Here is an 11,090-nt window from a genome sequence, read left to right as displayed (position 1 = left end):
TATATATGATTTAAATCTCGTAATTAAAAGCTTAAATTATGCATATATATTCAATTCTTATTCCGACTCGTTCCAAGGACAACATATATATCCCAAAGTTTCTTAACATGAAATCAAACCGTGTAATCTTAACTGTACAACCAGCATTTTCCTTAAATTATTCTGGTTATAAAATTCCATAAATGGATTAGTTATGTACATATTGATCATATTTTGTCATATATCCCATAAAAATGTTGAGAATTTTCATTTCATATAAAAACTTCAACACGTACACTTATCATGCTTCTTGTTCCAGTTTTAACATTCGACTTTATGACTTAGGTACGTCGCCCATCAGGACGCCCACAGGGAATACTGAACATCAGTGTGGCGCTAATCAATAGCACTATGAGAAGCATGCCATTAAACACAGAACTCAGTGCTTCAGGAGTCGGATATCGTGATCATGTGACGGAGCTTCCACCTAATCTTCATCGGATTGATCACAATGGAAATCGAAACAAACACAACTCATCATCTAATGTCAAGCCTATATTGCGTAGATCAAGAAGTGAACGTAGCGAACACGTGACAGTTGACACTAATTGTTCCCCAAATGGCTCGGTGGTTGTCTTGGCAGGTAAGGGTAAAAAGGGAGCTAAAGAAAGTTCTATTCTTAGTATTTCAGAATGTGTGGATCCATTTAAAGGAATAAAATTCAAGAAAGGAAAAGCAAGTTCAGTTATTAGTGGTGCTGAGCTTAGAGAGAAGCCAAAACAAAAGGGTAACAGAGGCAAGGGAAGTTCAGTGTTGAGCGATTCAATCTTGAGCAAAGAGTCAACTAACTTTCACAAGATTGATAAGGGTGATCTCAAAATTGAAGACAAAAGTAAAATAGTTGATGAAATCCCTAACAACAAGGCAATGGATGAAAAATCAGTTGCCAAAACTGGAAGGATGAAAAATATTGGCGATTCACCAAAAGACAAGCCCCAAGATGCCAAAAAATATAATCCCACTTCAAAACACAATGGTCATCAAGACTACGTTGCGCCTAAGGGTTCCAAGCCACATAGCAAGTATGTGGTTGGTGCTCCCTTCAAAGGAAAATCGCCTGGGTTGGATTCTTCCGAGGTAGGTCCCTCGCCATCTGAAGTGGCGGCTGCGATAATGGCCGAGAGGAAATATCCCCTAGATGATAATCAAAGCTCGGTATTGGATGGTTGGAGCCTGGATGAAAGCGTGGAAGGGCTTAGGTCCAAACTGGAAAGATGGCGTACTAATGTCCCGCCATTGCATGATCGTAGTGGATACTCTTCGAGTAGCTATAAAACACCTGCTAAGCATGCTCGTAGGCATACGGATGGTGGGACTGGCTTGTTTTCGTGCTTTGGAAATATATACGGGTACGAATGTCAATGCGTTTGTGGTAAGCCACCAGGAAAAAAAGCTCAGCGCACCAGGTTTCATAGCCCACCTTTTGGAACCTCGAGCCGATCTTTCCTTTAATGAAGTCTCAATATACTGTTGATAAAGAAGTTCGTAACAAACACACACCCGCACACACACACTTTAGTTGTTATGTGTTGATATTAAAACAATTGCTGATTTATTTGTAATCTTGAAGTTGCAAGACGTTCTCTCGATTTTCTGAACTCGATTTCATTATCGATCCTCTTAGCCATCTGTATATGTAGCATGTGAACGAATTTTGCTTGAACATAAATTAATATGATTTCATTCGTAAGGTACTTTGACACCTCGCTCTTTTTCTTTCTGAGGCAACTACTCAACAGCCAAATATGCTCAGAATGTTAACAAGAATGTACGCCCAATGTCATATCCACCATAATAATTGACAAACCCAAAGTTTTTCAGTGATACAATTAAAACTTGAAAATTTTTGTGAAATGAAATCATATTTTCATACATAATGATACGTAATATTCATGTGACTATATATGCTACTAACTACAGAATCAAATCCAAACTAGCTTGGGAAAAAAATGACTGCTTATTCATTCACCACGGGAGATTGGAGAGCGTAGCATTTGGAAGTATTCACTGGATTATATATCATGTTTGTTCATACCATTTTTCTTAAGAAAAAAACCAAGTTCTCAGAAAATGATGGGCCATGTCTTGGAAGAATTTCAAGAATAGTATTTAAATACTGAGTGATGCTTCCTATACAAAGATGTACGAGCATGACCAGCACCAAGAGAGCAAAGATTATGAGAGATTCCATGAGTGATTGGTTAGTGGATTATTCAGAACGAGCACATAGCCCCAAAATAGCTGGTCGTTTGACTCGACCAGGATAAAATTGATTATATATTTACCATTTACTTTCTGTTTTGACAATATCCAACTGTATTAACGAACAAAACTGGGTAATTTAAACAAAACTGGATCTTACATGTACCAACAAGAGAACACTTAATTTTCAGCAATTTCAACCATTGCCACTTCGAGATGTAATCCATCCAACTTTAGCATATCAATGATAATGAAATCAATGTCATATTCCAAAGGTCCAGCACATACCCTTTGTCTCGTTTCATACAACATTTTCAATTTATTACCATAACTTATAACACCAAAGGCTCAATCTTGGTTCCTAAGTTGCAAAAACGATAGGTTACTGGTAGGAGTAATAATAGCAAGTTTTCAACATATCACAAGTCACTACACATATAGCCAAACGCACATAAAATACAAGTATGTGCAATCATATGGCATCCATTTCTGAAAATTCTTATTGCAAAAACTCTCTTGGATCGGTCACAAAACCAGTCAATGCCGATGCAGCAGCTGTATATGGAGAAGCTAGATATATCTGTCCTTCTTTGTGACCCATGCGGCCAGGGAAGTTACGGTTGGTGGTAGACACACAGACCTGTTAACAGTCAAAACTCACAAAATACAATTTGAATGTTGGAATTAAACATGAGATAACTTCAAACACGTACAGTTAAAGGATAGAATGTAATATATTTCAAGAATAGTCATATTTTTCTATCCTATATAAAACAAATTTGTAAGGGTTTTTATGCATTCCATTGTCAAATTGAGCAAGAATTACAAAATCAGCATATCTATCCAAAAGCATAGGAGTTTTCTTGGGTTGTCCCTTCAAAACCAACTAACAAAAGTTCTGATTCATCCATTGTTCTAAAAAATTCAAGATACAAGAAGCAGCTCATGAGTGGCAACACAGAAATCATGTATCTTAAGCCATGCTGGTGCATATAGGTAATAAAGCACAGCTGAGTAGTCTTGTTTACCTTAGGTTCATTCATGCGTGCATAAGTGTCTTTGGGACCTCCCAAACAAGCACCACAGCTCGGGCTCGTAGGTGTATCACAACCAGCTTCCTCAAATATCTGGGAGCAAGTTTTTCCTCCAGATCCTGGGACTGGAAGACTGTATACATCCATCCACACCTAAAAAAATTAAAACATTTAATTACGAGGTAAAATAATCTTCCGGACGATTTGAAACACACTTTACAAAGCAACAAACAATTCATGTGCATCAATATACCTTTTGTGTTGCTGGAACAAGGAATGTTGGAACTTTGACCTTTTTACCCTGGGGAACAGGATCGAGTTTAATCTCACCAAAATTTTGGAAATGGTTCAATATTATTTTCAGTTGGCATTATAATAAAACAAAATGAGAAATAAAAATACACACCGAAGCCAGAAGAACTTTTGCAGCAGCCATGAAATCCTCTGTTTTTCCACCAGTACAAGATCCGATATAAACTCTGTCGATTTTCACATCTTTGCACTCTCTGGCTAACGCACGATTATCGGGAGAATGAGGCTGAGATATCATATGAAACAGGTCAATAGAATTGCATAAAGATCTGAATTACCACCGAACAAACAAAATTCAGAAAAGAAAGGCGCCACTGATTACTTAAAACTTAAAAAGCATAAGCTGCCTTAGATTTGATATAAAAAAAATGTAACTCAATTTTTTAAGACCCATTTTTTTAAAGGCTTTATCAACGGTGCATACTGAAAGAGGTCAAAGTGACTTCTACAACTCACCTTAGCCACAACAGGCTCCAACTTTGAGATGTCAAATCTGTATTCGGAAAGAAATCTGAAAAAAATTTAAAATTATCAAATTAGCATGATAACATAACTTTCCAATTATCAGACACAACAAATTTTCCAAATATAAGCCCAAAATCTAAATCTGACCAATTGATCGATATATGATAGCACGCATTGCAGCATTACAAACTTAAAAATCTAAAAAGCTTATAGTCAAGCTAAATCTAAATTGCTCCCGCAAAACATCTAATAGTTATGAACTTCTTTTACGAAAATGCAGATATTTTAAAACGTCATCAACTCCCAACCAAGATGAGATATGCTGCTTAAGTACCAAACTACCAATAGTCAGAGAGACTGCTCCGCTTCCTTCTCACATTTTAGGGGTAGGGACTTCCACTGCGAGAACACGGTCAAATGAAATTAAAGAACAACTTTTTTTTATCAGAATCAGCCAACCACTATGCAAGGACACAAAAATATTTCTATCATAATCAGAAGCTCACTATTTGCTAGCTGGGACTAATTTATCTGAGTGTACCGTTCAATGAAGAAAAAAAGGTGTTTGATATGCCTCTGGTGTGGAAAGTGAGAAAAGTTCCAATAGAAGTTAGTTATTACAGTTTGTTAAGATATTTGTCAGATCCGATTTTGTTCAGCACCGAGCATCTAAACTTTCTCTGTTCCGATTGAAATAAAAATAAGTCATTATTGTCATTTGTTCTGTTCGACTTCGCCTTATAAGTGACTCAATTATTTGCGACTGGGAGTATTTTGTTCTATTTATTGTATTTTGCTCCCAGCACTTTAAAATTTTAAAATGAATATGTTGAGTGCTTTAGATTTTGTCTTCACGATGCAAGTGTAGAATTTTATTTCCCTATACGCCATGTCCTGGCTTCTGAGATTAATAGCTTGTGGCCATAGCTCATCACCGCGGACACCCCTTTCTGCCTAATCTTGGGATCTCCTGCGGCGCAGTGAGTCGCACAATAAATAGGAATATGAATTTGCATACCAAAAAACTAAATGCGAATGCGGGGTAGTAGCAAAAAATTAGGAAACATGATTGAGAATAAACATAAATTTTGATATATATATAACATTTTCTACCACAATTAGAAATTGATAAAGGCAGGTCACTTTAACGTAACCAACTATTACAGTGAATAAGCAGTTAATGAAAGTCATTTTATAGTAACATAAAATACGTAAATAGTTCACAAAAAGCATAGCAAATATTAAATGGAAACTTGCCCAGACATAGGATAGAAACCTACCTTGCTTGTCCATCACTATAAACTGGTTCATAGGGAATAGATGTCTTGTCCTGAGATTTAGAAAACCAAACTGTATTATTGTCCATGAAGAAAACAAAGAAATATACATTTCTTTTAACCTATAAACCAAAAAAGAAAATTGAGTTCAAGGAGACTTAAAGAAAGAGATTCTCCAACATTTTGTGTGCTTGAGAGGGTCGCATTTCATTGAATAAGTAGTATGACATACTAACTTGAAGATATTTATCTGTGGTACTATCTGCAGGTACAACACCATTCTTTCCCCCAGCTTCAACAACCATATTGCATAGTGTCATTCTTTCTTCCATCTTTAAAAAACAAAACCGAGATTGAAGAGCATGTTCATTATCGAACCAGGAGAGTTAAAATAACTTAAAATGCCGGTGAACGGAGAGAGAAACTTACAGTTAAACTCTCAACAGTAGAACCAAGAAACTCCATTGCTTTATACGTTGCACCAGCCACTGAAATTTCACCAATTATCTACAAAAGATGCGATAACTAGGTGAAATAATGCAAGCTTCCAATTTCTAAAACAATTAGATAATCATTACTAAATTACACTTACTTGCAAGATCAAATCTTTTGCAAGCAAATAATCAGGCATCTCTCCATCCATCACAAATCTCAATGTAGGAGGCACCTGCACAGCAATGGTGTACAACACTCCTTTAACTCACCTCTCCTTGCAAAGAAAGATACGATTCACGTAAACTCGTGCCAACGGCAGCAAAATGCTAAATTATAATCATGACAAGGAGAATAGCTTTATTTTTTAAACATTTAAGAACCCTAAAAAAGTCGAGGCAATGTTTGATTTTTTTTTTTGAACACCAATTTCATCACTCTAAAAGCAAAACGATACTATTATCTCATTTTTGTAAAAAAATACTATCATCTCATTTTCATTTCATTTTCTAAAAACTCATTTTCATTTCATTTTCTAAAAACTCATTTTCACATCACCCACCATGTTCGTTAACACCAACCACGTTCATTAGTTTTAATTCAGAATTTCATCTCTCCCAGAATATATCCTATTACTATATCAAACTATATGTCTATATCACAATACAAGATTTTTTACAATTTTCAAGATAACACTGAATAACAATTCCAGACAAAAACGTACATGATTTGGCCACTAAAAAAATTATTTTTCTAAAAACAAAACCAAAAATTCATTTCATCACTAGATATATTTTCTGAAAACAAAAAGCCAGAAACACTGAAAAGGAGGACACAAAATCCAAATACACCCTTAAAATTTTTCTTCTGCAAATTTTGAACTTGTAGGTTTCGATTCTTGACGTGGGCACAAAATATTCTATTTCACATACCATGTCAAGTGCTGAAGTAAAATCAAGAAAACAAGACAGCAGGATGCTGTAGATAATACTGTTAACATGTAAAAATGACATCATCTGTCCACAAAATGACTCTTTCAAAGATCTCTTCCCAGATCTATAAGTGCAACAATGTGCGTTTTTCAATTACACATTGATTCTAAGCATCCTTCAATGCAAATAAAATGGTCAGAATAACTAGGATGAAAAAAGAAGATCCAAAAAAAAAATAAAAAATACTGCAGACATACCTTGAGCAGAAGTTTTCCAGTACCAAGCACAAAACCAGCATCTGTATTTCCAATTCCAGTAGAAAATTGACCAAATGCCCCAGCAGTACATGTATGAGAGTCTGTACCCAGTAGAACCTAAAAGAAAACAAAGATAAACCAATAAGTGTTACGACGAGCAATGCAAAAGAACTTAAGAGTCAAGAAGTTTTAAGAAAATGAAACCTCTCCAGGTCTGCAATGACCTTCTTGTGCAAGAGCCACATGGCACACACCTTTGTAATCTGGATTGGCCTGCAATGCCAGTGTCTCAGATATAGACTTTATTATATTATACAAACATAAAGGACATCAAATATTTCAGAGGATAACATAACTGCACCTTAAAGTTCCCAAGATCTTTAATGTCATAGAAGTACTTAATATCTTGCTCATTGCAGAAATCCCTCAGGATATCCACATTCCGGTTTGCTCGATCATCAGCTGTGAATATATAATGATCTGGAATTATTACAATTTTTTCACGGTCCCAGATCTGACGTATGATGCATCAGACAAGAAAAAACATGAGAATTATCAGTTAAAATTATAGGAATTATTACTGTATTAGCAAAAAATATCGTCAATCTTATGAACATATTACACGAAAACCAACGGCAATCAGTGATGACAAGGAAAAACATGAGAATTATTAGTTAAAATTATAGGAATTAATAGGTTATACCGTCACGTCCTCGAAACTTGAACCAACTTGATCCTTGAAAAGATAGGGATACCGTGTTGGCATCTTTTCTTCTAGTTCCCAAATAGCTTCTTTTTTAGTATGATTAGACCATTGTACTTTGACGTATCGAATGTTTCGTTGCCTAAGTGCATAGTCCTTCATGTCCACAATTCGAATAAGAACTTCTTCGTACTTTAATTCCTCGTTTAAGTTCCCTACGATCAAGAGTTGTCCCGCTTCAAGAATATTACTAGAATCCGGAATATATCTTTTTAGTTGCCACACATGGAAGACATTATGAATCATTTGGTGGGAATTCTAATATGCAAGCAAGTGTTACCAATTACTCTAGAATTTCGAAAGGTCCTAAGCATCTAAGATTTAGCTTCCCAGCTTTATAGAATTGGACAACTCCTTCTATTGGGGAAACTTTTACACAAGCTATTTCTCCAACCGCAAACTCTACTGGTTTCCTTTTTAGGTCAGCCCAACTTTTATGTCGATCTTGAGCAATTTTGAGTCTTTCCTTGATGATTGCTACTTTATCCACTATTGTTTGAACAAGCTCGGGTCCAATGATGGCTTTCTCTCCTACCTCATCTCAGTATAGAGGTGATCGACATCTTCGTCCATATAGGGTCTGGTATGGAGCCATTCCAATACTACTGTGATAGTTGTTATTTTAAGCAAACTCAATTAAGGGTAAATGCTCGCTTCAATTCCCGCTGAAATCTAGGGCACATGCCCTCAACATATCTTCCATAGTTTGTATTGTTCTCACGATTTGGCCATCCGTTTGTGGGTGATAGGCCGTGCTAAGAGTCACCTTAGTTTCCATAGCTTCTTGAAATGTCAACTTATGTACTATTTGATTGTGGTGTCAGGGTATATTCCAAGTCTATTTTGTTATTTTACGTGTAAAATAAATATTAAATGTCTTGCATCTTTGGCAGCGTAGATTATCAAGATGAGGTGGGATAAAACACATTGGCATTTGGCTGGAAGGTCTTGAAGAAAAGAATGCCCATAGGGTTTGAAGGGAACTCGACTTTCTACTGTATCATAAGATGGTAAATAACGAATTTCCGCCAGGCCTAATTTAAAAAGGCAGTACAAAAGAAACTAGTAAAAATACTCCTCCAACGGGTTTGCCAGATAATATCATACGGCCACAAATATTTTAGGGTCATCTGTGAAAGCAACGCGTGGAACAAGTAACACAAGTTTCGATTATTTCAATGTACACAACATAGGACTATTAGCACAAATTCATCTTGTGCCCAAATCTACGGAAGTCGATTTGAAATATTATTTTTGTTCGAAGATTATATAACCAATAAAATAATATCTTCGCTGATACTGATTGTACTAAGCAAAGAAATGGACCAAACAAGTGGAAATATCTTAACATAGCCTCAAATTCCACAATCTTCAAGGTACATCACTGTTGGCAACAATGACGGCAGCCAATTAAGACAAAGCACTGAAAGATAAGAAAATATATTTAAGTCATAAAGTATGAGCTCACTACTAAATACCTTCGCATTTTCTCCAAACTCTTTCTTGAAAATCCCAATCGAACCAGGGCCACTAACATCATGAGTCATCAAAACATCCACATTGACCCACACATTATCACCCGGGCTCAACTGCGTTTTCTCCGAAGCTCTTGCCATTATTTTCTCAGTCATTGTCATCCCAGTCTTGACCTGAAAAGATGCAAAACCCAAACTCAAAAACCAACAATCAACAAGAATCGTCGAAATCTCAACTTTTTATCTAAAAAATTGCGATTACCGCGCCAGTGGTGGCGGGCTTGCGCTCCGACTGCTGGGGTGCCATCACAGATACAATTTTCTTTGAAGCCCTTTTTTTGGAAGATTGAGCAGAAAATGAAAACGAAGGCTGTGAACGGAAAGACGAAATGCCCACATGTTTCTATGAAACACAGACAAACATAAGTGGCAAAATGGTTAAAACTCTTCAGCAGACTGGAAGAAAGCTCATTAAAAGATTGCATTTTTATGCAATTACCGATGAAAAAAATTATATGCATACATAGAATAAACACAGCACCTGATCTACGTGAAATGGGGACCGTGGTGTGATGGCAGAGGAAGTCATCTTCTTTATCGGATTTTTTTAGATTCGTTTGAACTGAAAAGGAGTGGGTAAGGTGGAATTTGGAAGGAAGAATGCTACTCGTGTTTGCCTTCTATCATTTTTTTTCATTATTTGTTCTGATCTTGTGCCAGTGGCGGCTACGCGCACATTGTTATATCCTTCCATGTCCAAATTAATGGAGCTTGGGTTGGCTACTTGGCGCCTGGCGGGCACCGGTGTTCAATTTTTGTTGGTCGTGCTTGACCTTTGGGCCGTCGGGCCGACCGAGGCCTGGTTGTGGATAAGGCCACCTCAAATAAAGATTGATGTCGGGCTGCGGCGGAGATTGAGCTTTGGTTTGCTGCTGTTTTCGGTTATGGTCATTATGATTTGAAATTGTTGATTTATTTGAGTGAACAAAATAAAAGTAAATTTCAAATTTATTTTATAATAAAAAAATATTTTCAAAAAATTAGTGATTGATTTCAAATATACTCAAATATATGTGTCATTTGGAATCCATAATTCATTTACTTTTTCATATCCAGTGTTCTAAAAAGCGGTAGGCGGACGGTTACCTACCGCCTAGCGCCGTCCGCCTACCGCCTAGGCGACTAACCGCCTAGGCGGTTATTTTTAAGCTTAAATTCATTAAGTGGTTCATGAGTATTATGTTTGTATATGAAATATATATTATTATAAAATTTAAATTTTAATAATAAATATATATTAATAAATTTTTATATATGAATCATCCACATCAGTTTACTACTTTACTACAACCGTTGTACAATGAAAATTAAATTTGTTCAACATTTTTTCCAACATAATATATTCATATTAAACCTAAACATCCAACTCTTCTAGTTCATCTCCATATTTTTCCAATGCTTCTTCTGTATCGGATTCAAACTCAAAATCCATGGCTTCTTCCTCCTCTTCATCCGGTATAAATTCTTCTTCGTGAAGTTCCCTTACATCTTCAACATTTGTCTCAACATCTTCATCTCTACCATCAACAATCCATCCTTGTGCAATAATTGTAAAATCGCATAGGCGACTTTCACGCCAGGCGGCGCCCAGACCGCCTAGGTGGTCCGGGCGCCGCCTAGGCGACCGATTAATATGGTGGCGCCTAGAAGTTTCGACTGGCCTAAAATCGGGGCGGTTCAGCGCCTAGGCGGTCCTAGGCGGAGATTTTTAGAACACTGTTCATATCAAATACATTCCTTCAAATAAAATTTATTCGTTCAAATACAATCTTAAAGTTGAATTAATAATAGCCAACGATGTGCACACGATACGTATGTAAAATAATGACTATTATATATATA

At 36.3% G+C, this 11,090-nt stretch overlaps 2 protein-coding genes across 3 annotated transcripts; one reads left to right on the top strand and one right to left on the bottom strand.

Annotated features, from left to right (window-relative positions):
* The first annotated feature begins 390 nt into the window (after nt 1-390).
* Nucleotides 391-1,491, top strand: LOC140983956 (uncharacterized). The gene has a single exon (XM_073451108.1). The coding sequence runs from the start codon at nt 391-393 to the stop codon at nt 1,489-1,491; it is 1,101 nt and encodes a 366-aa protein (XP_073307209.1).
* Nucleotides 1,492-2,531: 1,040 nt separating this feature from the next.
* LOC140984616 (3-isopropylmalate dehydratase large subunit, chloroplastic) lies at nt 2,532-10,091 on the bottom strand. Of its 2 annotated transcripts, none has more exons than XM_073452163.1 (15): nt 9,730-10,091; nt 9,451-9,591; nt 9,192-9,362; nt 7,312-7,464; nt 7,155-7,223; nt 6,951-7,067; nt 5,922-5,996; nt 5,759-5,836; nt 5,566-5,661; nt 5,333-5,382; nt 4,044-4,098; nt 3,682-3,813; nt 3,529-3,576; nt 3,270-3,428; nt 2,532-2,881 (listed from the first exon to the last, which is right to left on the bottom strand). In XM_073452163.1, the coding sequence occupies exons 1-15, from the start codon at nt 9,775-9,777 to the stop codon at nt 2,741-2,743; spliced, it is 1,533 nt and encodes a 510-aa protein (XP_073308264.1). In that variant the 5' UTR covers nt 9,778-10,091; the 3' UTR covers nt 2,532-2,740. The 2 variants fall into 2 exon arrangements, with proteins under 2 accessions (XP_073308264.1, XP_073308265.1); XM_073452164.1 differs by having other exon boundaries at nt 9,451-9,520; nt 9,730-10,089.
* Between the last annotated feature and the right edge of the window lie 999 nt (nt 10,092-11,090).

The sequence above is a fragment of the Primulina huaijiensis genome, chromosome 9, assembly GCF_012295235.1.
Source record: "Primulina huaijiensis isolate GDHJ02 chromosome 9, ASM1229523v2, whole genome shotgun sequence".
Classification (NCBI taxonomy): Eukaryota; Viridiplantae; Streptophyta; class Magnoliopsida; order Lamiales; family Gesneriaceae; genus Primulina; species Primulina huaijiensis.
Note: the sequence above shows the minus strand (reverse complement) of the source record. Positions and strands in the feature narration are given on the sequence as shown.